At 40.6% G+C, this 27,852-nt stretch overlaps 2 protein-coding genes across 51 annotated transcripts in view; one reads left to right on the forward strand and one right to left on the reverse strand.

Annotated features, from left to right (window-relative positions):
- Trip12 (thyroid hormone receptor interactor 12) overlaps positions 1-26,058 on the reverse strand; it is a 126,225-nt gene extending 100,167 nt beyond the window's left edge. For 25 of the 50 annotated variants that reach the window (XM_063267280.1, XM_063267278.1, XM_063267276.1 and 22 more), the window contains exons 1-2: positions 25,053-25,193; positions 525-671 (exon numbers count right to left, since the gene is read on the reverse strand). In XM_063267280.1, coding sequence (XP_063123350.1) covers positions 525-622 — 98 coding nt within the window. In that variant the 5' untranslated portion in view covers positions 623-671; positions 25,053-25,193. 50 annotated transcript variants of the gene reach the window in all.
- Positions 25,661-27,852, forward strand: part of Fbxo36 (F-box protein 36) — a 64,681-nt gene continuing 62,489 nt past the window's right edge. The window contains exon 1 of the mRNA NM_001108804.1: positions 25,661-25,785. Within this exon, the coding sequence (NP_001102274.1) occupies positions 25,690-25,785 (96 nt within the window). The 5' untranslated portion in view covers positions 25,661-25,689. The remainder of the gene's footprint in view (positions 25,786-27,852) is intronic.

A 27,852-nucleotide genomic window follows, 5' to 3' on the forward strand; every position in this document is an offset into this window, starting at 1 on the left:
TAACTCAAACCCATAATTTTACTTTCAAAAGACTGTTAAAAGTTCCAATTAAAAAGATCAACAGCAAAACAAAAAGGGAGAGCTAACAAAGCATCTCACACCCTCATAATTCAGAGTGTTTGACTAGCTAGTTCTCCCACCACCACCAAGCTGAGCACAAAACCTAAGTGATGAAATGGTCTGTCAATAAAATCACTAAGTCTAGGTGTAAAGACCACAAATGGTTGAAAACATGTGACAACATGTGCTAAGCAAATACAAAGGATAAACAAAACATGATATGCAATATGCTAACAACCTGAAATTAGGGCTTCATGTCAGTGACTGGGAACTAATTTTAGAAGGGTCTAACTTATTTCAGAAAAAATCAGAATCACTTTAAATTCAAATTGTGCTACATTGCTCAGAAATTAGGGAAATGACCGTGTACAATGTTTTGGTCCTCATAATGAGGATTTTTTATTTGGTTTTGTTTTGTTTTGATTCCCAACTCCTTTTCAGATTACCATGGAATACCTACATACCTTCCTCCTATTGAGTCGTCTTGTGGTTGGGCCCCGGCAGTGTTCCTCTGTGAACGTCGCAGTGACCCCCCTGGATTGTTATTAGGCCGGTTGGACATTGGCACCTCTCTCTTGAAGGGACATACCCTTTCTAGACACTACCATTCACTGAAAGAAAAACAGAGGGAAAAAGTCTAATTAGACACACACGCGATAAAATTGAAAAATGTACAGCAGCAAGGTATATTGCCTTAGTACACTATGTAATTAGACTGTAGGTGTCAAAAATTTGGGGCTAGAGTGATGGCTTAGTGGTACATCTAGAAGATCTCGGTTTTATATCTGGTACCCACATTAGGCAGCTCACAATCACCTGTAACTCCAGCTCAGTAGATCCAATGCCTTCTTTTAGCCTCCTTAGGTGCAAGCATACATAATGAATAAATCCTTCAGGGCCAGCAAAACGGCTCGCCAGGCCAAGGTACTTGCTTCCAAGCCTGAGTCTGATCCCTGGGACCCACCATGATGAAAGAAGAAACTAGTCAGTTGTCCTCTGACCTTCATTTATACGGGCAACAACATGAGCACACACAAATGATTCTGCTCTAACACTAACAAAGTAAAATGGCAGTATCTTAATAACAACATGAAAGCAGTTCATTATAGTAAATGAAGTGATGGTCCCAGATGTCCTTGAGTTATACCAAATCTTCTTGCTATGAAATCAAGCTTGCAAAGTTGTAATTATGGTATAAAAAGGCTAAACTAAAAAAAAAGGCTGAGTCTCAGAAAATGTTTCCTAAAACAAGCCATTATTGGGATGATAGCATGGGTTAAAACCAGTCACTGCTCTTCCCATGGACCAGAATTCAGCTCACAGAAAGTGTCAGTCAGTTCACAACTGTCCAGAGACTCCAACTCTGCTGGCCTTCAAAACCACCCTCATTACTAGCATGCACATATCCACATCCAGACATACACACTCCTACACATAATTTTTAAGTTTATACTTTAATCAAAAAAAAAAAATTGGGGGCTAGAACGGTTAAGAGCACTGACTGCTCTTCCAGAGGTCCTGAGTTCAACTCCCAGCAACCACATGGTGGCTCATAACCATCTATAATGGAGACCCAATGCCCTTTTCTGGTATGTCTGAAGACAGCTACAGTGTACCCACATAACATAAAATAAATAAATAAACCTTTTTTTAAAAAGCTGTTTAAATAAATCCAGTCTAGTCCTGGAGAGACAGAGACTTAAGAGAACAGGATCTCTGTTAGTTTGAGGACTTACATACTGAGTTTCAGGTCAGACAAAACTACACAATTAGAACCTGTTTCAAAAAGTAAATCATAAACCCAATTTTCATCTTTGCTGTTGTTTTTGAATTGGAGAGGGAAAGAGGGAGAGAGGAAGAGAGAGAAGAAGGAAGGGAGGGAGGGAGGGAGGGAGGAAGGAGGGAGGGAGGGAGGGAGGGAGGGAGGGAGGGAGGAAGGGAGAGAGACCGACTGTGTATGCACATGCATGTGTGCTTGGCCTCTAACCTAAGATCCTGTTTCCACTTGCATAGTGTTATGACTACAAGAATGGACCCACCACCTCTTGTTTCCAACTGTTTTAAAGCCTCTGAACAAAGTTGCAAATCAGTTCTTTCAAATCAGTTCTTTCAGTACATCTATTTATAAGGGGGACAAGTCATCTCCAACTCTATAGAGGTTGATGTCACTCAATCCAGCAGATTAAAATAGATGTTTAAGATTGCTTTTTTGAACTATGATAGGAAAAAAGTGGTTGAGTTGTAATTTGACCCAATTCCATACAAAAGAGCCACTTATCCTCATTCTAAGCAAACTATCAAAAAACTACCAGAATATGATAGCTTATCCCAGCACTCAAGAGGCTGAGATAGTAATGAGCATTATGCTCAAAGTCAGTCTTTGAGTTATATAGTTATTTTAGGCCAGCCTGGGGTACTTAGTCAAGACACTGTAAACAAGAGAAATTAAAAAAATTAAGACTGTAATTTTAGGGTGTGATAGTCCTTCCTAGTCAAATAATCCAAAGCATGAAAAGGAACAAAAGATTGCGAATATTTATATACAGAACTTCAAATCACAGAAATATTTGATAGACTAGATGACAAGCCTATAATTTAGTAGCCCACAACAGTGTTCAGCAGCCCCAAAGCCAGTTCAGATTACATTAATTCATGAAACTATTACCACCTATTTGAGACAACTTTTAAAACTAAAAGAAAGCTGAATTTTTACAGTCAACATGGGGGAAGAGAGAGAGAGAGAACAAGGTACAATGTGCCATGTAATTTCTGCAAGAGGTTCTTATTATACAATTGACATTTTATGTGTCTCTTCCCTGTCCCACGTCTTCCTTTTCTGTTTTCTTGTGTTTTCCTTTTTGAGACAGGGTCTCATTCCAATCATTGTTATGTGAAGCACACCCTCCTACCTTTAAGTGCCAAAAGACAGTCAAGTATTGGAATCACAGTACTAGGCACAGTTACTGTGGTACTAGGGGTTAAATAAGGCCTCTGTGCATACTTAGCAAGCACTTGACCAACTAAGCCATATCCTCATCTCAGTTTTGGTTGTTTGAGACACACTACATATATCAAACAGAAAATAAAGTCTTATAAGAAAGAGAGCTAAGGTAACAAATAAAGGATAGTACAAATGTGACAGCTCCATAATAAAATAAAAAAGCACCTCCCTTGTGATGTCTTTAAGAATGTCACAGACTTGAAATAAGCCTGACTTTAAAATAGCAATATATAACCTTTAAGCATCTTCTCAGAGTAAAAGACTTCTGAAAAGTGCCAAGAAATAAATGCCAAGGAATCCCTGCTCATAAGGGGCTTACTATGTTATCAGCGTATTGGACTCGAACTCCATTAAATATCTATGAAACAATAAACAAACAGTACAAATACTGAAAGAAGGTATTTAGTCTCCATCTGAATTTCTCCATTAAAATGACAGATTAGGGATAGTAAAGTATTTCAACTGGCAAGGGCATTTGACCCAGGTTCATCTCCCAACACCCACATAGTGGCTTATAGCCTTCTGTAATTCCAATTCCACGGGGTCTGGCACCCTCTTCTGACTTCCACTGGCACTAGGCATGTATGAAATGCACTCACATACATTCAAGTAAAACAATCATACACAATGGAAGAATAAGTTAATCTTTTAACGAAAATAAAAAATATAAAAAGTGAGTTTTGTAACTACAGATCCCAAGCCAATGTCAAAATAGCTGTAAGAAGGGTGTTAAGAGGACTGAACAGATGACCACGCAAGTATGACCAAGCACCCATGAAAAGTTGGGTGGTCAGAGATATCTGAAATCTATAAGCTGGGGAAATGGACACAGAAGTTCCCTGGAGCTTGCTGACCAATCAGACTAGCTGAATTGATGAGCTCTAGATTCTATGAGGCTCTGGTACATAAATGGATGATTTAAGAAGATTCCTAATGTCAACCTCTGGTCTCCCCTCATATATTTTGCACATATGAACAAGATCAATAAGGGGGATTGGAATAAGGCTGTCTATTAATAAGATTTTTAGGAGGAAGCAGAACATGGTGACTCAGACCTATAATTCCAAGTACTCAGCACGAAAAGAAGTATGAAGTACTGGGGGCTGGGGATTTAGCTCAGTGGTAGAGTGCTTACCTAGGAAGCGCAAGGCCCTGGGTTCGGTCCCCAGCTCCGAAAAAAAGAACCAAAAAAAAAAAAAGTATGAAGTATGAAGTGAAAGTCAGATTGGCTACACAATGTAGTTAAGTTTCAGGCTAAAACACACACACACGCACACACACGCGCGCGCGTATACCTTTAACACCAGCACTTAAGAGGCAGAATTGGGGGAAGGGGGGTGGGGGGAGACATGACAACTGAAAGAAGATGGATGTCATACTTTACCTTTGTTTAACAAGGTACCTTTCTAACAGGGAACCAGAAGATAAATGGGGAAGTATGACTGTGCAAGCTTATAATCCTAGCACTCAGAAGCTGAAGAATCTCAAATTCCAGACCAGCCTGGGTTATATTATTTCCTATCTCAAAAAAATTAAAATGTTAAATAAATGACCAATTTCTCATCAATACTGGCCAACTACTTCAACACAAAGCAGAAAAATTCCCTAATATAAAAGATCACATCTTGTGTATAATCTTCAGAATAGTAGCTATATTAACATTTTCTTAGGGTCTCAAAGATTAAAACAGTCAACTTTTAGCCCATATGACCAAAAGAGAGTAGATGAGCCCTTTTAGAGCCAATGCTAACAAGATTTTTAATCTTGTTGGCTACCACATTAGTCAGTCATTAGAGATGGGTCAGCTTGTTGCTATCACTGTTAGTACATACCTTACAGAGGTACTATATGCTACAGTAAGATGGGAGATGGCATCAGAACTCAACTAAGCCTCATAGTTCATATGGCTCTAAAATTCATTTCAGCTATTTTTTTAAAGATTTATTTATTATATGTAAGTACACTGTAGCTGTCTTCAGACACACGAGAAGATAGTTGTGAGCAACCATGTAGTTGCTGGGAATTGAACTCAGGACCTCTGGAATAGCAGTCAGTGCTCTCAACCACTGAGCCATCTCTCCAGCCCCTCATTTCAGCTTTTAAGTCAAGTACTTTATAAAAATACCTGCTTTGGGGGTGTGGGGTCAAGGCTGGGAGGATGCCTTTGCCATTAAGAATATTGGCTGCTCTTCCATAGGACCCATGTTGAATTACCATTCACATGGTGGTTCACAACCATCCTTAACTCCAGGACCTGATGCCATCTTCTGGCCTCCTTAGGTATCCTGCATGCATGTGATGCAAAGACAGACACCCTCGCACATACATAAACTCAATCTTTTAAAAAATAATGTAAGAGAATGAGAACCTGTGTATGAGACATAATAAATATAAAATGCAAGCGTAGACACGGAGAATAAAAATTAACCCTGTGCTTATAGAATATTAAGAAAGCTTTACCCAGGGCTGGAGAGATGGCTCAGTGGTTAAGAGCACTGAATGCTCTTCCAGAGGTCCTGAGTTCAAATCCCAGCAACCACATGGTGGCTCACAACCATCTGTAATGAGATCTGATGCCCTGTGAAGACAGCTACAGTGCACTTACATAATAAATCTTTTGAAAGAAAGAAAGAAAGAGAGAGAGAGAAAGAAAGAAAGAAAGGAAGCTTTACCCAAATAATAACTGATAGCTGCTACCAAAAAACAAACAAACAAAATACGTGGGAGTGAAGGAATGGCTTGGTGAGGTTTATAGACCTGTTTATACATGTCCGAGCCTCATATAAATGAAAACTCAATATACAATCATAGTTTTTATCTAGAGGCCTCTAAAGTTTTCTTTTTAAGAAGAAACCATGCTGTTGTCAAAGTCATTATAAACTACTTGTTTTACTAGACTGTCTGAAGATTTCAATTTTATTAGAAATGAGAAAAATTAAGCTCCTAGATACAGAACAAGTCCTCTTGACATATAAATATATCAATCTGTATGTTGTTCATTCATCTTTCATAGCCTTGTCTCTCAAAATTCAAACATGTAAGATCAAAAGCTTAGAATACAAGAGTGTCCACCTTTAAGAAGTAGAGTAATTAAACCTATCTTCCCATAGTTCAATACTAAAGTCTGAGTTGTCAATACTAAAGACTCCTTCCCCAGAATCTATAAAAAATGGAATGCAATTCTTACTAGCACCATAAATGGGGATTCAGAGTCAATTAGTATCTCCCCCAGATATGCAACCACTCCATCCTAGTCAAACTCAAAGTACCTCTGATCTCTACCTCAGTTTCTAAATCTTCAGTACTTTAAATACTTTAGCCTGTTGAAAAGACACATGATAAAACTCACACTAGCTAGGTGCATGACATGGCAAAGTCCAGGCCAGCTAAGACTACAAAAACACCAAAGAAAGGCAGTAAGAAAGACAGAATGACAAACAGAAGACAATTACACTTATATTACTATCAGATTACTAATAACAGAAACAGAGAGGAGGTTGAATTGTGAGGTTTGTGTTTTCTGACAAAGTGTTATCTCAATAGCAACAATGAAGCAAGTTAAGTTACAAAGTTATATTTTCCCCAGCATGGTAAAGTTACCTGTTAGTTAATATCATACATTAAGATGCTAGAGCAATGCCTTAGCCCTTAAGAGCTCTTCCCTGCCTTTGTAGAGAAAACAAATATAAAACCATAGATGTTTTTACTCCCCGTATTTTAGTTTATAGAAGTAGGCAAAAGACTTTGCCTCTATTAAAAATAATAAATTCCAAAAAGTCAATAAACCAGAAAGAAAAACATGCTGAGAGATGGCTCAGTGGTTAAGATCACTGACTGCTTTTCCAGAGGTCCTGAGTTCAGTTCAAATTCCAGCAACCACATGGTAGCTCAGAACTGTCTGTAATGGGATCCAATGCCTTCTTCTGGTGTGTCTGAAGACAGCAACAGTTTACCCATATACATGAAATAAATAAATCTTTAAAAAATAGTAATATTAATAAGATGAGGCATTAGTTGCCATGGACACACCCGAAACTCCTGCATTTAAAGTCAAGGCAGAACTGTTACTTATACCAACCTGGAGTTATACTAAGTAAGGCCTTAATCCCAAAAGGGTGGGGACTATCTGAGATATGCTTCCATAGTATACTTTTCACAATAGTAAAGGAATTATTTCAAGAATTTATAAACAAAGCCAGAAGTACTCCCAGCACTCAGAAGGCAGAGAAAGTGGACCTCTGCATTGCATTCTAGACCAGTACGAAGTGAGTTCCAGGACAGATAGGACTGCATGGTGAGACTCTCAAAAAAAAAATTATTATTAATAACTTAGATACATAACCATAAAAGGGAATGTTTCAAACCCTAGGTATTGAAGCCAGGGTTACAAGAAAGTGCAAAGTAAGGATTCTAACATTAAATCCATTCGTTCTCCAGCTTTAAGTTAGGGGTTATCTGAACTATCAAAGCCAGTCGTGTTGGGCTGTCAAGGGAGATAACACACAAGCACCACAACCCAGGACAAAATATGCATATGCATATTTGCACACATACACATACTCTCCCCCACTCCGTGACTGACTGACTGATTCTCTCCCCTCCCCATTCCCTCTCCCCTTTCTCCCTCTCTCAAAACTGGGAAGAGCATCTTAGAGCAGGTACAAGAACAGGGTGGATTCCTAACACTACAACTTTTTTTTTTTTTTGGTTCTTTTTTTCGGAGCTGGGGACAGAACCCAGGGCCTTGCGCTTCCTAGGTAAGCGCTCTACCACTGTGCTAAATCCCCAGCCCCAACACTACAACTTTTAAGAAATAAATAACAAGGCCCAGGGGTGGTGAAGCATGCTTTAATCCCAGCAATCAGGAAGCAGAAGCAGGTAGAACTCTAAGGAAGCCAGTATGGTCTACAGAGGATTCTAGAAGAACCAGAGCCACAGAGAGAAACCCTACCTGGAAAAAACAAAAAGGAAAAAAAGAACAAAATAAATCCAGAGTAGGTTTTAAAACACTCTTGCCTACAAGGCAAGCACAAACAAAAGGGAAACAAATAACTGTCAATACAAGTTTTATTTACCAAAAATATCACCTGCTTTACATTAAATTCCTCAATACTTTGCATATATATTACAATTCTGAAGTGTACTGTGGCATTTTGCAAACTTCAGACACTTCAAAACATGTTCTTTCTTACACGTAAACGCTTATATTAGTTTGATCTCTTTCTACACACTGAGTTCTCATACAGTGCCAAGTTTTCACATGCTATATGACAATACTTCATGTCTACAACTCTCAAAAATCGGGGTTCAGAATTCAGCAAATGATGTGCAATGAATTAACCAAAGTCTTTCCCCAAGACTATAGGGATTTCTAAACCATAAAGCAACAAGCTTTATGTTACAGTGGCTATACTTGGCATATTCACATAAAGAAAAAAACCTTTAGGGAAAAGTAAAAAATAGAGAGAAAAGGTAAGAGTTTCTGAAATATTGGTTTCAGTTAATTGCTATCCTCCAATTTTCACTAACACAAATACTACCATACTCAGAAAATAACTCTAGCAAACTCATTCCTTCCCCCACCCACCCTCCATTTTTAAGCCTTTTTGTGCCTCCACAGCAAACAGATACTCTGATAAACCTTACTCATCCTTAAGCTTAGCAATTCTTCCAAGAACAAAGACTATCAACTATACTTTAATATCCTGTACACTTTGACTGTATCAAGTCACAGTGCACAAGTTATACAACAAGCTTCTTACTTCTTATTATCTAACCCTAACGATCCCAGATGATTAAGTATTACTCACATAACAGATGGAAGCTCATCATCATTATAATTATCTGCACATAAAAAACTAGAAGACTGTTCTCTTCACTCCAGGACACCATCTCACACTGTACCCTAGCCCTGAACTCTTCGCTATCTTGTTTCTGCCTAGTCAGTGTTGGAATTATAGGTATGATTTACCATCCCCCTTCAACCACCAGAGCTTCATTCCTAGGCTCCACCTACCCCATCCACCTTAACTGGCTACCTCTAAACTCAGGCTTCTTGCTTCCACCTCCAGAGGCTTTTGCTCTAAGATGTGAACTATCACAACAGAACTGTCATTTTTTATAATTCTGAGTACAGGTTTGTTTGAATAGGTAAAAAACATCTTAAATTAGATAGTGACCTTTAGTCTCAGTGCTAGAGAAGCAGAGGCAGGCAAATCCCTGAAACCTGGTCCAAAGAATGAAACACTACATCCAAAAAATTTAATAAAATAAAATTATTTAATTTAATAAAATAAAATTAGAAAGTGATGATATAGCAGTACAATTTAAACTGTAAGAAAACACTACTCCGGAGCTGGAGAGATGGCTCAGTGGTTAAGAGCACTGACTGTTCCTCCAGAGGTCCTGAGTTCAATTCCCAGCAACCACATGGTAGCTCACAACCATCTGTAATGGGATCTGATGCACCCTTCTGGTTTGTCTGAAGACAGCAACAGTGTACACAGATACATAAAATAAATCTTTAAAAAAAAATACTACTCTTACATGGATACTACTCTTATTTTAGAGTCTGCAAAGATGGCTCGGTAGATTTAAAAAAAAAGAATTTCTGCCAAGGCTGACCATACCTAGGAATCATATGGTAAAAGTGAGAATCCACTCTTACCTGTCCCCACACCCCCCCACACACACACACAGAGGACTAGCTGGGGACTAACCCAGGCACACCTAGAACTTGAAAGCTGTTACATCTCTAGCCTCTAACAAATACTATTTAACCTTTACAAAAGGGATAAACAGACATTCCCCTAGAAAAACCTACATTCTTCTCCTGGGGCAGAAGACAAACACCAAATTATCAGGTAGTACTGTCAAGAAACTATAGTCAAAGGCAAGAATGAAGGAAGAAGAGATCATAACCAGAAGAAGGCATAACAATGTTCCCTATCCAATTCCACCTCTCCTCACCCTCTAGACTCCTGCCACCTCCCTATCCCTGTTGAAAAAGTATGACACAAACTTGTAAGTCTATATAGTCCTAGTTACTCAAAAGACAGTTCTGGCCAGCCTAGGCAATAAATTCAGAGATTCGTTCCCTTAGAAATAATAGTGGGAAGGAGGAAAAAGGTGGAGCATGAGGAAGTTCTGCCTTATAGCAAAAACAAAATCCCTTCCCCTCTGAGGAAGCTATTTCAGCAACTTCACATGTAAATATCTGATATTCAGGGTATCTGTAAAAGGATCCTTTGACAACCTCAAGAGAGTTACAAACAGCAGGTAGAGAACTTCTGCTCTAATTCAAATATAGCATTTCTTAGACAATGTATAAACAGCAAGTCAGAGTACCATTGGCTATACTTTCAACCTTGCACCAAGAGAATCAGATGTTATAGTACATCACAACTGCTACAGATCCCCCCAAAGTCATATCTACGCTCATTGCTTAACAGCTGCTTAAACCAGTGGCTCTCAACTCTTTCACAGGGGTCACCCAGGACCATCAAAAATAGCAGATATTGGGCTGGAGAGATGGTTCAGTGGTTAAGAGCACTGACTGCTCTTCCAGAGGTCCTGAGTTCAAATCCCAGCAACCACATGGTGGCTCACAACCATCTGTAATGAGATCTGATGCCCTCTTCTGGTGTACTTATACAGAATAAATAAATAAATCTTTTTTTAAAATAGCAGATATTTACATAACAATCCATAACAGTAGCAAAATTACAGTTATGTAGCAGTAAAAATAATTTTGTGGGAAACTGAACAGATGGCTCAGGGGTTAAGAGCACTGGCTGGTCTTCCAGAGATCCTGAGTTCAATTCCCAGCAACCACATGGTGGCTTACAGCTATCTGTAATGGGATTTGAATCCTGTGTACATGAAGAGAGAGCTCTCATATATGAAATAGATAAATCTGTAAAACAATTTTATGGTGAGGGTCACCACAACATGAGGAACTGTATTAAAGGGTCTCAGCATTAAAAAGATTGAGAATCACTGTACTACACTATGCTATTTAAAATGCTAGGAAACGCATTACTACAGAGCTAGCTGCTAATGCACTGATATATTTGATTTCTCAAGATTTATGCATGTTTTTTATATTAAAACTGAACTCCAGTTTTAGGGGATATAACACCCTCTTCTGGCTTCCACAGGCAACCACACACACGTGGCATAGTCACACAGATGTGGATAAAAATGAAACAAATTTTTTATTTATTATTAAAGAATCGCTAGCCATGGGGGCTAGAGTGATAGCACAGCAGTTAAGGGCACTTGGCTGCTTTTGCAAAAGGCAAGGATTCAGTTCCCAGAACTCATATGGTGGCTTGCAACAATCTGCAACTCCAGTTCCAGGAATCTGACATTTTCTTCTGACCTCCAAGGACACCATGCATGGACATGGTACACACATACATACATACATACATACACACACACACACACACACACACACACACACACACACACTCTTATACACAAATTTTAAAAGAAAAAAATTTAAAAACTAGCAATGGGCCAGGAGCCATGGTACACACTGTTCATCCCAGTACTCAGAAAGCAGAGACAGGCAGATCTCTCGGTTTTAGGCCAGCCGGGTCACATAGTGAGAGCTTGTCTCAAAAACAAAAACCCAAAAAGGGACTGGGGGCAAGATGGTTCCACAGGCACAAAGATGCCTGCTGCCAAGATGATCTGAGCTGGAAGCCCATAATGGACTCAACTCCCACAAGCCACACACACACATACACACACACACACACACACACACACACACACACACACACACACATACACACACACACTAGAACAAGGTCAACTGAGAAACTATTACCCAAATTCATCTTGCTAAGGATTTCATCAATACTCTTCAATGATATACATACCCTTACCTCCTAAGTGAGTATAAGAGAAATCTACCTTCTCTTTCAGATGTTAAGTCTTTCCTATCAGTAAGAATGGTTACTAGCTAGCAATAATAGCTAATTACTCAAGCACTTATCTTGTTACAGGTATTATTATAACTCCTTTGATTAATCCTCTAACAGTCATAGGTTATAGGTGTTATTCTTCCATTTTAAAAAAGGAAAAATTGAAGCCAAAAGTGATTCACCCTGAGTTGTGTGGCTAGTAGTTTAGAAGGTATGATTTAAACTGATTCCTAGTCTTGGCTCTTAACCACTACTCAAATTCCTTTATCACTGGAACACTAACACATTAGCGTCCTAAGACTGCAGTCCATGTACTCTACTACCATGCACTAAGCAAGAAACCAAAGGTAAAGACTGAAAAGATGTTAGTTGCTATCGCTATTATTATTTAAAGCCTCTTCTATTCCTGTTGTAAATATATATACAATATAGCTGTGAAAGGCTCTGTGTGATTCCCAGCACTGTCAAAAAAAAAAAAAAAGAGCAAGCAAGCAAAGCTAAGCTTCAATTTCTCAGCTGATTCAAAATATTCCACTGGTAGACTAGCACGTTTCCATTAACCCCTTTTGCTTCTAATTTCTGTGGAGTGTTTAGGGATGAAGAAGGAAGTGGCACGACCTAAGTGCAGGCAGCTGACGGGTAACATTAGCTGTCAGAAGAGGCAAGAGCAGATTATCTTACAGTGCACAGCCAAAGCTGAAATTCCCCAAGCCTTACCTCATAGTAGCAACTGGAAGGCAGAATTAAAAAGGCAAGACAAGAACAGCAAAAAAGCAGAGTTGCATTCTCCACATATAACCACCTAATTTTCTAGGAAGTATTTTGAGACCAACGGCAACTGACAAATAATTACCAAGCTGGTCTATTCCAAGTTAAAGCTACTTTATTCTTCTCAAAATTCAACTGAATTGTTGCCATTCACTAAAGAAAAGTCACAAATGCATATGAATGTAGTACAGAGGAGGATGGATCAGAGAAATTCTGTTCTATCCCACTGTAAGTGAAAGAATGGGAATAAATACTTCATAAAGGAAAAGCCTGAAACTATATATTCATTTTACAGACACTGTCCTGACTCGTGTTAAGGTATGATATCAGTGAGGCCAGGCAGTGGTGGTACACATCTTTAGTTCCAGTACTCTAGGACAGCATTTAATTCCATCCATCACTCTAGAGACAGAGGCAGGAAGATCTCTCAGTTCCAGGATAGCCAGAGCTACAGAGAAACCTTCTCAGGGGAAAAAACAAGCAAGCAAAAGGTATGATGTTGGATTATGAAGTTACACTGATCGCATCTTTGCTATTTCAAGCCACATCAGGTTCATTATGTTAACCCACACCTTAAGGCAGGCAAACAGATTTCTAGGACATTAGAGCCAGATTGATCTACATACACAGTGAGTTGCAGCCTAGTCAAAGTTATATAGACAGTCTCAAAAACAAAACAAAACAGGAAAACAAACAAAGCAAAGTATAAATTAAACCAGTCTGCAATCAACAGAACCTACAAGAATAGACAGCATGAGACATAGTCATAGCACTCAAGCTTAAAGAGAAGTATGGAGAGTCAAGGCCAGTCTACTATACATTTAAAACCTTGTCATCAAAATCAAAAATATGCTAGAATTCAGGAAGCTAAAACAAGAAGATCAACTTTTGAGGGCAGTAGTCTGAGCTACTTGAAGGCTTTCTCTCAAGCAAACACTCCTGGAACCAACTCATATGCAGATGAAGATGGCCTCAAATTCAGAGGGATCCTTCAATCTCTGCTTCCCTAGTGCTCGACATACACCCACTGGTAACTACCACAAGGTTTTTCCTTCAGTTTTGTGAGGCACAATTTAAGCCATTTCTCAGTTTTAAAATACTGTTGTGGGATTTTTACATTGTTCCAAGACAGCCTAGATAATATAGCCAAGAAGAGCTAGGGCCTGAGTTTTGTGTTTGATAGAATTGTTGGAAGCACTTTATTATACAAATATCTTAGGAGCAACTAATAAGTATATATGCAAGCTAGGGGTGTGGCACAGTTTAGTATGCTTACCTATCACCATACCTGAAGCCACTTAAGAAAACAAGGAAATCAAAGAGAAGAACTCTTATTCAAGGTGTACCTTATTTAGAAGAGTTCAAACTTATGAAAATAGAGCAGAATATTTAATACAGTATGAAACCATAGTGGGATAGGAGTCAGACCTGTATTGAACGTACTTAAGACTTCCCTGTAACTTCAACATCAAGGAATCTTACACTCTATACACACACATACACACAAAGGTGCATATAAACAAATCTTTTTAAAAAGATATCCTTAACACAAACTATATTATCATTGACCTCTAAATAAGAAACATGTAAATATTAATTTGTAAATGAACTGGAAGGGAGGGAGAAACTAGAGAAACTGGCTCATTGGCCATTTCCACACAAAACAGTTCCATTCCAAGCAAGCACAGTGGCTTATCTGTAACTTCCAGTGCCAGGGGATCTGACACCTGCTTCTAACTTCTGTGGGCACCAGGAATGCACATAGTAAGCATAATACATACATAGAGGCAAACACTCATATGCATAAATCAATCTTAAACAATCTTAAATGAACTGGAAAGGAAAATAAAACTGCTGTTAAGACTTATTTTTATTGGGGTTGGGGATTTAGCTCAGCGGTAGAGCGCTTGCCTAGCGAGCGCAAGGCCCTGGGTTCGGTCCGAGCTGGGGGGGGGGGGGGGGACGTTTAAAAAAAAAAAGACTTACTTTTATTTTATTTTATGCTTAATTACTTAAAGAGACTGAATTTTATGGCTAAATTTTATCAAAGAAATATACAATGAAGGTGTATCTGGGACAGGTGGTGCCTATCTTTAGCCCCAGCTATTCTGGAGCCAGAGGTAGGAGGATTCCTTCACATTACAAATGAGACCAGACAGGGCAACATAGTAAGAACCATCTCAAAGGGGGGAAAATAGACCTGAAAACTGAACATTTCTTCTTCACTTTCTGGGCACCAGCTCTAAATGTTTCATAAATAAGAAAGAGATGGTTAACTATTTAACTCCTATCAGTCCTTTCTTCAGTCACAGATGTCACTCCTTTAGTATAAGCTGTCTTAGCACATTCAATTGCCATTTATTGGGGTTTTTGTTTTGTTTTAGTTCTGAGGACTACTTAAGACCTATAGTGCTTAATCTTTGTTGCTCACTAAATAGTTTTTAAATACTATAGAAAGAATTTTTTAAAAAATATTCAAGGGACTAGTGCAGGTGGTTCAGAGCACTCACTGCTTTTCAGTTATACCCTTATCCCTGTATTAGGTGGCTCACAACTGCTTATGCTGTGTCTCCAGCTCTAGGGAATCCAATACCTTCTTCTGGCCTCCATGGTAACCCACAAACATGTGGCACACAGATACACCCAATACATGTAAAATAAAAATAAATTTTAAAAAAATTATGCCTCAGAATCCAAATTAATTCTACCCAGTTTAATATTAAGGTTTTAAAGTATCTGCCCAGCATTCTAGTTGATGTCACAGTTCTTTAAATGATTAGTATTGCTTTAATTATATATATATATGTAACTGTCTGAGCAAGTCACTTGAGTGCAGGTGACCCAGAGAGGCTGTTAAGATGACCTCAGCCAGTCTGTTCTACAGAGTCAGGACAGCCAGAACTACACAGAGAAACCTTGCCTTCAAGAAGAAAATAAAGGCCTTGAAAGGTCTGGGAGCTGGAGTTACAGGCATGGGCACTTGACCTAGGTGCTAGATCCTAAATCAGGCCCTCTGAAAGAACAAGAACTCTTAACCTTTTTTTTTTTGGGGGGGGGGGGGTTCTTTTTTTCGGAACTGGGGACCGAACCCAGGGCCTTGCGCTTCCTAGGCAAGCGCTCTACCACTGAGCTAAATCCCCAACCCTAAGAACTCTTAATCTTAACCATCTCTCTAGCCACTCACAGATTACTATTTTTTTTTTAAACTTTTCAAGTTTCTCAGGCTGGGCATAGAACTAGAACCAAGGACCTATACCTTCAGCCCTCCCCTTCATCTTTTTCTTTTTTAATGTGCATTGGTATTCTGGCCACATGTCTGTGTGAGGGTGCAAATCCTCTGGAACTGGAGTTACAGACAGTTGTGAGCTACAATATGGGTACTGGGAATTGAACTTGGGTCCTCTAGGCGAGCAGCCAGTGCTCTTAATTGCTGAACAGCCTCTTCAGCCCCCACCCCTTCATCTTAAAAGTGAATATATGAATATATTTACAACAGGATTTTATCTTATTTATTTTGGGTTGTTTAAGGCACTGAGTTTTGGGCTAAGTATACTTTAGCGATTAAAAGCACTGCTCCCTTCCCAGAGTACCAGGTTTGATTCATAGCAGTCTCACAGTTTCAGGGACACCAGACATAACCCTATAAATACTAAGTTTTTAAAAAAGATAGGGTCTGTCTCTGTATCACAAGCTGCCTTCAAAATATAGTCCAGACTAACCCTGAACTTAAACAATTCTCCTGCAAATGCTGGGATTCTGATGTAAACCACTTGTTAAATCAGTATGTCAGGATTTCAAAATGTAGAAAACATGCCTTTAGAATACCTATAGAATAATGCTCCATGATAAATACTGTATTCCTATATAATTCTATATAATTCTGTTTTTTTTTTTTTCATTTGGGGAAGGGTTTAGGATACTGGCAATTAAACCTAGACCTTCACATGTATTAAGTACAAATTCTGGCAGACATGACCAAGCAACCCCTGTGTCAATTATATAAAACATAACGAAACTCCAAGAACACACTGTTTTTAGGTGCCTTTTATATTCCTCTTAGCAGTGTTGACAAACAGAAAACAACGGATAACTATGTACTAATAAACTGTCATCTGGTTAAAAAAATTATATATACAATATATATATATATAAATATATAAAATTACTAACATTAAATTTGAATCTATTTAGCCAAAGCTATCTCATGTCTTAACGATTCCTTAAAGTGGGCTGAAGATCTAATTCAGTTGGTAAAGCATGCCGATGCTCTGAGAATTCAATCCTCAGCATGGTGATTATACTTATTATAACTTATTATACCCTAACACTGGGGAAGACAGAGGCAGGAGGATCAGAAGCAGGGATCATGTCTTCTCTATCATTCATAAATAAATAATAAATAAATAATAAATAAATAAATAAATCCATCTGGATTTGGGGCTAGAGATGGCTCAGTGGTCAAGAACATTTGCTCTTGCAAAGAATCGTGGTTCAGTTCCCATGCCCACATGATGGCTTTACAACCATCCAAAACTTCAGTTCCAAGGGTTCTAAAACCTTCTTCTAACTTCATGACTACAGGGCATACACATAGTACACATACATACACAAAACATTCATACACAAAAAAATTTTAAATTTAATTCTGTTGAATATGGTGATACATGTCTGTAATTCAATCCTCAGCACCTGTAGAAGTTCAAAGTCATCTCTGCTCCATAATGAAGTTTCAGGCAGGCCTGAGCTACATATCCTTTTTCAGGCCCACCAAAAGAGGAGGAGGAGGAACTCTAAGTAGCGGATTTTAATAAACATAACTGAAAAATTCATATCCTACACTAGTTTAAAATAGCCAGGAGTGGTGATACAGACCTTTAACCCCAGCACTGGGAAACAGAAGTGTATTTTTGTGATTTTGGGGTCAGCCTAGCTTAGACATAGAGAGACTCTGTCTCAAAAGAAAACATTATGGAGGATTTAAAGAAAATATGAAAAATTATGCAGACTGAATTCTCAGGCCTTTGTGTCATTAAGAACCGCCATACCAAAGGGAATAACACTCGAAATGTAAATAAGCAACACTCAAGTTAATAAAAAAAAAAAAAAAAAAAAAAAAAAAAAGAACCACCATACCAAAGAAAACTATAGCTGATGTTAAACTATACTGGCATAAAACTTGTGCCAGACACTGTAAAACAAAATGTCTACTCAAGTCAAAGATTTAAAAAATAAAAATAAAGAAGTCAAGACTATATTGAGAGATAGCTCAACAGTTAAAAGAGTACTTGACTACTCCCACAGGATGGAGATTAGAATCCCAGCCCCTACATGTCTACTCACAACTGTATGTAACTCCAATTCTAGGAGACCCCAGAACCTCCACAGGCAACTGATTCCCATATGGTCCACAGTCATGCAAGCAACCTAACTATATATATATGTATGTATGTATATATATATGTATGTATGTATATATATATATATATATACACACATATACACACACACACATATTAAGTAAAACTTAAATAAGTCAAAGGTTGGACTAGGTAATTCAGTGGTAGAGCCCTTGCCTAGCAATGTTAGGCCCTAAATTCAAGAAAGGTCATATATTTAGTAGTAAATGCTACAACATTCCTGTAATCCAAATATTCAGGAAGACCAAGCAGGGGGATCAGTTTGTGTGCTATCTTGGGTTACATTATATAACAAGACAGGGTCATTAAAGAGAAAAAAAAAATTCACAACAAACAATAGTAAGGTAAGTTGGAAGAAGATTCAAGGGAAGAAAGAAACCCACCCACTGGTACCAATGCACCAAAGATCTAATTAGCCAGGTGGTGATGGCATATACCTTTAATCCCAGTGCTGGGGGGGTGGGGGCTGGGGGTGGGGGCGGGCATAGGCAGGTGACCTCTGAGTTCAGGGCTAGCCTGGTCTACAGAGTTCCAGGACAGCTAAACAGAGAAACCATGTCTCAAAAAAGAAAAAAGAAAAAAAAAGGTTAAGAATGCAGAATTTTACTGAGTGGTAGAGCAGAGCAGTCACTTGCCCAGCAAAAGCAAACCCTAGGTTCTGTCCCTAGTACTGTGGAGGGCAGGATTATTAAGAACTAATTACATAAATGAAAAGTACACTACAGCAAAGCAATAAGAGGACAAAGACTTTCTTCCAGAAGCTATTAAAAGAAACTGTACATACACATCTAAAAAGATTCATGTTGGGAAGACAAAGAAGCAAAAGCAAGGATGCTTACAAGTTCCAAGAACAAAAAAAAATACAACAACAATAAAAAAATAATAATTGGATACTCAAGTCAGTACTCGGGAGTCAGCACACTTGTGCACTTCTATTTACAAGACAACTACAAGCACTTAGTTCAGGAAGAAAAAACTACTGGGGGGAGGGGTTTCCACATGATCTTCCTGAACCTTCTCTTTGAGGACACAAAACAGCTCAAGTTACAACTCAACAGTAAATTACAGATAGGCTGTGAAAACTTACTGTGCAGTTTCAGGCCATCAGATGTTTACCTTCAAACTGGGTTCATCTTAAGACAGCACAAGGCACATCTATTTACTATTCAGAGTATTACCACAGTGCAATGGGCAGGAGTGTAAGTCAGAGCAAAATTCACTAGTTATGACAGAAAAAGAGGTGATTGAGTACACATTGAAATTCTCCAACTCCAATGCTCTAACTAGAAGGCTCATTTATAGATACTTTAGTTTATAAATAGCTTTCAAAAAAATCAATAAAAGGGCAACACCACCACATTTACAGAAATAAATGCATCCCCTCTAAAAAGAAAAAGATAAACTAAAAGGATGAGAACATTAACATAAATTGGCAGGAGAAACTAAGTTTTTGCACCATACAAAACATTATTCTGGCTTTCAATGATCAACTATTAAGCCTACCCAACTGTAGTATATGCTTGTGCTGCACAAGATAAGAGATCACCTTAACTACAAGGAAAAGACCATAATTTCAAGAATAAAAAAGCCAACTACTGGATGCAAATAATCAGCAGGCTACAAGGTTAACACACTGGTACTTTGGGAGGCAAGAAGTTAGGCAATTTGAGATTGGTTTAGCTATATAATAAGACCTTGTCTCCAAAGAAAAGTATTTCATTAACAATGCATAGTTACAGTATTTTGTTCCTACAAGCTTATTTCCTTCAACATCAACAAACTTTTTTCTGAGTCAAGGCCTTTGATGCTCTGGAACTTACTTATGGCCTGGGGACTTAGCAGACAGCCTTGAACTTAGGGTCTGCCTCACCAGTGCTAGGTTTAAAGTAGGTCACACAAAGCCTAGAAACATTTTCAAGAAGAATTTTTTTTTAAATATCTGTTATTAGGGCTGGAGAGATGGCTCAGCACTGGTTCTTTTTCCAGAAGTCCTGAGTTCAATTCAGTAACCATGTAGCAGCACATACAGACTGTCTCAAAAGAAAGTTTTTTTAAATAAAAAAAAAACTATTATTGTCAGGTAGTGGTGGTGCACACCTTTAATCTCAACAGAAGCATAGTGAGTTTCAGGACAATCAAAGATACACAGAGGGCTGGAGAGATGGCTCAGCAGTTAAGAGCTCTGACTGCTCTTCCAGAGGTCCTGAGTTCAATTCCCAGCAACCACATGGTGGCTCACAACCATTTGTAATGAGATTTGATGCCCTCCTCTGGTGTGTCTGAAGACAGCTACACTGTGCTTGTATACATAAAATAAATAAATAAATCTTAAAAAAAAAAAAATGGGGTTGGGGATTTAGCTCAGCGGTAGAGCGCTTGCCTAGCAAACGAAAGGCCCTGGGTTCGGTCCCCAGCTCCGAAGGAAAAAAAAAAAAAAAAGATACACAGAGAAACCCTACGTTAAAAAGGAAAAACTAGGACTAGAACCCAAGCTTTTTGTCTTGTAATCAGAGGCAGGTGGGTTCCAAGAATTCTAAGACTATACAGAGAAACCCTCACCCAAAAAAAAAAAAAAAAAAAATCAGAATGGCATTTCAGTCCTGAAAACTAAGAGCAGCAGCAGACAACTACAATGATTTTTTCCCAAGGCAGTGTTTGATCATGTATCCCAGGGTGACCTTGATCACCTTAATCTGGGACTTATGTAGCATTGGCTGTCCTGGAACTCTCACTATGTAGACCAGGCTGGAATTCAGAGATCCACCTGCCTCTTCCTCGGACTAAAGGCATGCACTACCATGCCTAACTTTAGAACACCTGCTTAAATAAAGCAAAACCAGGAAACTATCACCAACAATTGGATTCCCCACACTCAAAGCAAAATAGATAAGCCTAAATCATTAAATTCTTCTGACCAATGAAACTAAAGGAACTACCAAGAAAATAAAAATCTAATGGTCTCAGGGGAAAACAAAGACTTATTTCAATCTAAGAAGTTCATAACCTTCCACCTAATCTGAAACTATCAATGACAAAGAACTATACTTTTTATATAATACATTAGTCAAATTAAATTTTACTTAAAATGGTCCAGCATAAATATACTTATCTATTCACCACCAATATCCGTAAGAATGCACTACGTAGCACAGGTAGATAATGTAATGAACTACTAGTTCACAAAGTTTACATAGCCTCTTAAGGACTATACACATGGGCTGGAGAGATGGCTCAGTGGTTAAGAGCACCGACTGCTCTTCCAGAGGTCCTGAGTTCAATTCCCAGCAACCACATGGTGGCTTGAAACTATCTGTAATGGGACTCCCAGATTCCCCCTTCTGGTGTGTCTGAAGACAGCTACAGAGCACTCATACAACTAAACATTAAAAAAAGAAAACAAAAACAAAAAACTGGAATGTTGATGAAAACCTAGGTAAAAGAATAAAATTTAACTGAATTTAAGCAGAAATTCTATGACTAGTTAAGTAATAATTTCTAGTTATAAAGAATTATGCTTCATATCAACTGTCCCTTAAAGGCAAGGACTACTAACATCTACTATTAATTTTCTAATACAAACGTTCTTTAGTGGGGACAGGGATTCCCAGCACTCACACAGTGACTCACAACTGTCTGTAATTCTAATTCCAATGGATTGGATGCCCTCTTCTGGCTTCATTGGACAACAAGCACACAGAATATAACATGAAGGCAAAACACCCATACACATAAAATAATATACATTTAAGATTTTTCAAAAACAATAATAGAACCATGAAACCTTAACCAGCTAACATATATACCATTGGAATAAAAGTAAAGAGCACTCCAAAATTAACTCCTTTTACCAGGGTACACACCTTTAATGCCAAAGGCAAGTAGATCTTTGTTCCAGGCCAGCCAGGGCTATGCAGAGTAAACCTGCCTTAAAAATTAAATAAATGGTTTCAGTTGGCCCTACATGTACTGTGCGCAAAAGGGAAAGCTTAGAAATTAAGAAAGTAGAAAGAGATTCATGCTGAAAAGAAAAAGGAATGCCTGAAAGGAACACAGCATGTTTAAAAGTATTCTCAAAAGTAGACAGTGATGTTTAAGAAAGATGTTAAGGGGATAACTGGTGGTACCCAAACAGTACCAGGGAAAACAAAGTCAAGGTAGATAATGAAAAAGATGATATGGAGACTTCTATAAAAAAACCAGGGGCTGGGGATTTAGCTCAGTGGTAGAGCGCTTACCTAGGAAGCGCAAGGCCCTGGGTTCAGTCCCCAGCTCCGAAAAAAAGAACCAAAAAAAAAAAAAAAAAAAACACCAAAGGACTCTTCTAAAACAGTGGGGACTGTACCCAGTGTGGATGACCAGAGGCAAAGAAAAAGACTAAAGGCAAAGTGACAGAAAGGACTGATGAAAAAAGGAAGCAAACCAAAAGGCAGAGAAAGAACTTGGCCTAGCAGACCCTTAAAAACTGTTAAGTGCTGCACTAGACAGAAGTTTGGTAGGAACGTCTGCACTGATTTAAGCTCTCACTAAACAGAAAATCATTTCTTTTCCTATTTTAATTTGGTCTTATTTCAGGAATTCAAAACCAAAATAACTCATTTGTTTTAGGATACGTCTAAATATCTTCTTTGAAATATCTTTTACTAAATAAAAAAGAAATTTACTTTCCTCAGTTAAAGCACCTTGATCTACTCTATTAGACTCTCATACATTTTTAATATTTGCTAATTTTACAATAGCACTCTCTGGGATTGCAAACAGTTTTCAGACTTCTAGAAAGTATATGAAAAGCTAAACAGCCTAATCAGAAAAAAACTAAATGCCAGCTGGGCCGACTTAAACACTACTCACACTGAAACACAGTGGAGCAGATGGAAACAATCTTTAGAGTTCTACAATTCTTAGTCCATTCGTTGAAAAGCAGGCATATACAAAGCCTACTAGTAATCATGCTACAATGTATAAAAACATACCAGTTCTGGGTCTAAACATGAAACTACGAGTAAATCAAAGAGTCTTAAAATGTAATACTGAAGTAACCGCATAAGCGTAAGAAAATAAGACTCTAGTAATGGCCTCCATAAATTAACTTCAAACGTGACATACAAGGCCTCATATACAGGCCCCTTGCCTTTTTTCTAACACAACTAAGACCTTTGTTCCTAGCATCAGTTTTTTACCCTACTCAGTAACAGCTCTTTCAACTTTCTACCACGTATTTTTGTTTTGTTTTTTTTAGAGATGAGATTCGAAGCCTCAACTTGCCAAGTCTTTAAAATAAATAAATATATATATATATACATATATATATATGTATATATATATATATATATACACACACACACACACACACACACCAAAAATTAGATTGAGAGCAAGAAAAAGTTAAAGATACCACTGGGGCCTACAAACCGAAGAAAGCCTGGAGATCGGGTGATTTGGCAACCCAGGCCAGATCGCGAGCTCAGACTAGGAAGGGAGACAGGAGAGCGGTTAGACCACTCGGAACAGAGTCACTGCGCTATCAACCGCCCCCCACCCCCACCCCCACCCCACCCCCACTCCCCCGTTTACCTAGTAACATCCCCGCCCCCAATTAACGGAGCCAGCAAGCTAAAAAGCAGCCCAGAAGCCAAAACTAAAACCTTTCGCAAACAAACTAAAACGCGTTAACAGAAACAAATCTGCAGGAGGTGGGAAGCCGCCCCTTCTCGTTTCCCTATCACCGCGGATGAATTCCCTCACGTCCACCTAGAATAGTTACAAGGTGTAATTTCGCCACCACCCCCCACCTGCATTTTTTTTTTAATTCTAGTAATGTTTCTGCGTTCTAACTAATGAAGGCTGTTATTCCAAGGAAGTCCTAGACAGAAGACTGGGTCTTAAAACCTTCGTTTTCTGAACATCCCTGTAAACTTGTTTCTCTACAAGAAACCCACTCGATAGGCATGAGTTGAACTGACGGACAAACAGTGTAGTAAGTTTTATGTAATCCACATATATTAATCTCCTGACTCGCTTTGAATGTTAATAGGATTGGGGTGACAATTGGCCCACCTCCCTCACCCAAGCCCAGTTAACCTTTCCGTCCTATTCCCCTGCTAGTCCTCTTAGAGGATCCTGCTTTCCCTCAGCCAAGTTTCTCGGCCTCTACCGCGGCCCCTGCCAGCTCGGCGCATCGTCGTCCTCCCTCAGCCTCGACTTCCCCGCCTGGAAAAGCCGCCCCGCGCCAGCTCGGCCCGGTTCGCCCGCTCCCAACCGTCCCCCCCAGCAGGAAGACCCTTACCGCGGTCCAAAGTCACTCCCGCCTCTCCTCCCTCAGACCCTCGCCTCACAACAGTTGTCACTCGAGCTGCTCCCTAGTTTCCATTTCCGGGCCGTCCACAGCTCAGAGCCTCCCTTTCCCTGTTTCCGGGCCCCCCGTCCCATTTCCGGGGAACCCTTGCTGTCTTCACGCCCCCCACCTGCACTTCCGGCCCCCCACTTTCTCTCTTCCTAGACGCCCTCCAGGCTCCAAAGACCATTTCCGGTCCCTCCCGGCCCCCGCTGGGCTCCCCTAGACCCGCACGCCCTACCCAGATTCCGCCTAGGGCCTTCCTCATCGCTGGAGGCCGGAGCAGGGACTCAGAGCCCCCTCCCCCCCCCAAGCCAGTCGGCCCCGGCTCCTCCGCCGCGGGCTCGCTCGAGCGCCTCACCCGTCAGCCTCGGGCTGCTCCTTCCACGGCCCTGCCGCCGCCAGCGAGTAGAGCCGGGAGCTCTGTCGCTACGATGACACGGGCACGCTGCCTCAGACTTTTGGCTCCGGTTTCCCAGTCCTCGTCAGCCCCCTCCCCCAAAGCCCGACCCCGCCGCTAGGAACGGCGTCCCAATTACCTAGTTAGGCCCCAAAGTCTCTGGTCCGGACTCCGTGGCGCGACGGCAACTTCCACTGGCTCCCCCCACCCCCCCCAGCGGCGGCGACGGCGGCGGCTTGTCGTCCCTTCAATTATCAGCTGAGCCGCAGCACCGCGCCGCCGTGCGCCTCCGCCCGCGCCGCCTCCCTCCCCGCCCGCTCCACTCCAGCCGGGGACTACTTTGTCCTGAGGCTTCGGCCTGCGGGATCCTCCGCAGGACCAGCCCCGCTACCTATTTACAACCCATCCTATCGCCCCTCCCTCCGCAACGCTCAACTCCAGTCGACGAGCGGCCTCCAGTCTCCTTCCGATCCCTTCAAGGGACCAGGAAGGGGACTGTGGCGCTCCACTTCGTATCCCTCCGCTGGGGTCACCCCCCGCCCCTCCGCGCTAGCAGGAACTAAATTCCACTTCGGGTCACCCAGGACCTGACTGTAGAAATTTCACAAAGCAAGGTTCCTTGTGAGCCCTGGTAAAGGAAACCATCACCCCAAGTTAAAACCCCCACACTGCCAACTCAAAAGCGGACTTCGCTTTAAAGTGAGGCTGCGGCCCCCTGACCCCGGTCAAGCCCCGCCCCTTCCTGGTTGTCTTAGCGACGGCGGTGGCGTCCCAAGATGGCGTCGTGGCTACCGGAGACTCTGTTTGAAATTGTAGGACAAGGCCCGGCGCCGAGCAAAGACTATTACCAGTTGTTGATCACCCGAACTCAGGCAAGTGCGACCCACGGTTTCCTGTCTCTCCTGACCCCTTCCCCGCCCAACAGGGCCACCCGATGGGGGCCGCTCCAGGCAAACAGCCACCGTGGCCTGCCGGAAGCGCCGCTTCTCAGCTCACAGCCAGAGATCTTCCCTCGTCACCTCTGCTCGGCGGCCCGAGAGTCCGTTCTCTCCCCAAGGCGGGCTCGTCCCTGGCGAACCTTCCTTGCCTCCCCACAAATGCCGTCCGCTCCCCTTCCTGCCTCCCGGCTTCCTACCCGCTGCGTTCCCTCCGCGCGCGCCGAAGAAAAACAGGCGTCCCTGCTTGCGTGCTGCCTCACCTCAGCGTGGGAAGGAGGGAAAGAAAGACTCAGCTAAGTGTCCCAAGGAGAAGCCGGCAGGGGGAGAAAGGGACGGTCTCTCTTCCAGGGTAGGACTTAATCCTGTGGCGTTTTGTTTTCCCCCCCAAGAACCTCGCTCCAGCCTTTACAATAACCACACCAAAACTCCTCTTTTTAGAAGGAATGGCTGACTGAAACGTCTTCCCTTACCTTGTTGGAGCCTCTTCTAGCCCATTGAAAGTGTGTGGGGGGCGGGGGGTATACAAAAAATGTTTCAGCTGCTCAGCTCATCAGCCCCACCCATAATGACATCTGCTCCACAACAATAAGAAGCAGGATTATGTTATCGCTGGAGTAAAGTAACCCTGGAGGCCTCTTTTTTTTTTTCCAAGTGTTTTTGGTTGTCAGGGGTGGGCTTTAGATAATGTATTGTGCCCATGAAATGCACTGGTGGAGCTGGGCGTCCGCTGAACACGTAGCAGCTTCCTGGCCGAGCTTATCCTGGTCATTAAGCTGTTCATGCACCCCTAGTTTAAGTAGGCCATATTCCTATAAAAATTAAGTTTAAAACCTTGTGTTTAGGGGTTGGGGATTTAGCTCAGTGGTAGAGCACTTGCCTAGCAAGCGCAAGGCCCTGGGTTCAGCCCCCAGCTCCGAAAAAAAAAAGAAAAAAAAAAAAAAAAAAAAAAACCTTGTGTTTGTTTGGGTGTAGGCATTGATTATCCCGTCTCTTTTTCCCAGAGCCCTTAAACAAAAGAGTAATGAACTAGTTTCTTTTACCTGAAAACAGTGATAATGGGTGCATTTTCTCTTTATGTAAGACCCAGAAATACTGTAGATGTACTAAATAAATACCCTGTCAGTTTTTCTTTTTAAACTTCTTTTAAAATTCTTGACAATTATGATTGTGAAGGTTTTGTATGTGAGATGGGTTTTGTTTTTGTTTTGTTTCTTTGATCAGATTGTTTTTTTGTTTTGAGATAAGAGTCTTACTATATAGCCCTGGGTGGCCTAGAACCAAGGTGTAGGCCAAGCTGGCCCTAAACTTAAACCCACCCTCCTCTGTCTCCTGAGTTAGGCATTGCACCCAGCTAGAGAGGTGAGGGTTTTGTTGGATCCTTTGTTTTGTTTGGTTTGGGTTGGATTGATTTTTCGTTTTCTCTTTGGCTCTGTGAGGGGTGGGACCCAGAGCCTTCCTTCTACCTGGTAGACAATTTTACTACCAGACTCCCCCCACCCCCCAACACACGCACAAGCACGCGCCCACACACACACACACACACCTATTAGCTTTAAGATCTGTGATCCTGATAATTCTTCATTCCTTGTATGACTGACCAAAGACGTAGTAATCTTCTGGATTCTGTTTTTCCACTTTCATCTATTGCAAGTAAGTTCTCGGATGTTGACTTTTACTTTACTGTCTTTACCGTATCTTTAAAATTGCTCTTGGGGTTGGGGATTTGGCTCAGTGGTAGAGCGCTTGACTAGGAAGCGCAAGGTCCTGGGTTCGGTCCCCAGCCCCGGAAAAAAAAAAAAAAAAAGAAGAAAAAAAAAAATTGCTCTTGAAGTTTTTTCCTTGAAGGTCTGGCACCACAAGGATGCTTCTCTCTCCCTCCCCACCACGTCTATCTTGTGTTTTAAGCAAAAATGAACTGACAATATCTGTCTCTATACCATCCTCGAACTAATTTGCTATATGAAAACTTCCAACAACATTCTTAACTTTTGTTTTCATTTT

Source organism: Rattus norvegicus, chromosome 9, assembly GCF_036323735.1.
Source record: "Rattus norvegicus strain BN/NHsdMcwi chromosome 9, GRCr8, whole genome shotgun sequence".
NCBI classification, from domain to species: domain Eukaryota; kingdom Metazoa; phylum Chordata; class Mammalia; order Rodentia; family Muridae; genus Rattus; species Rattus norvegicus.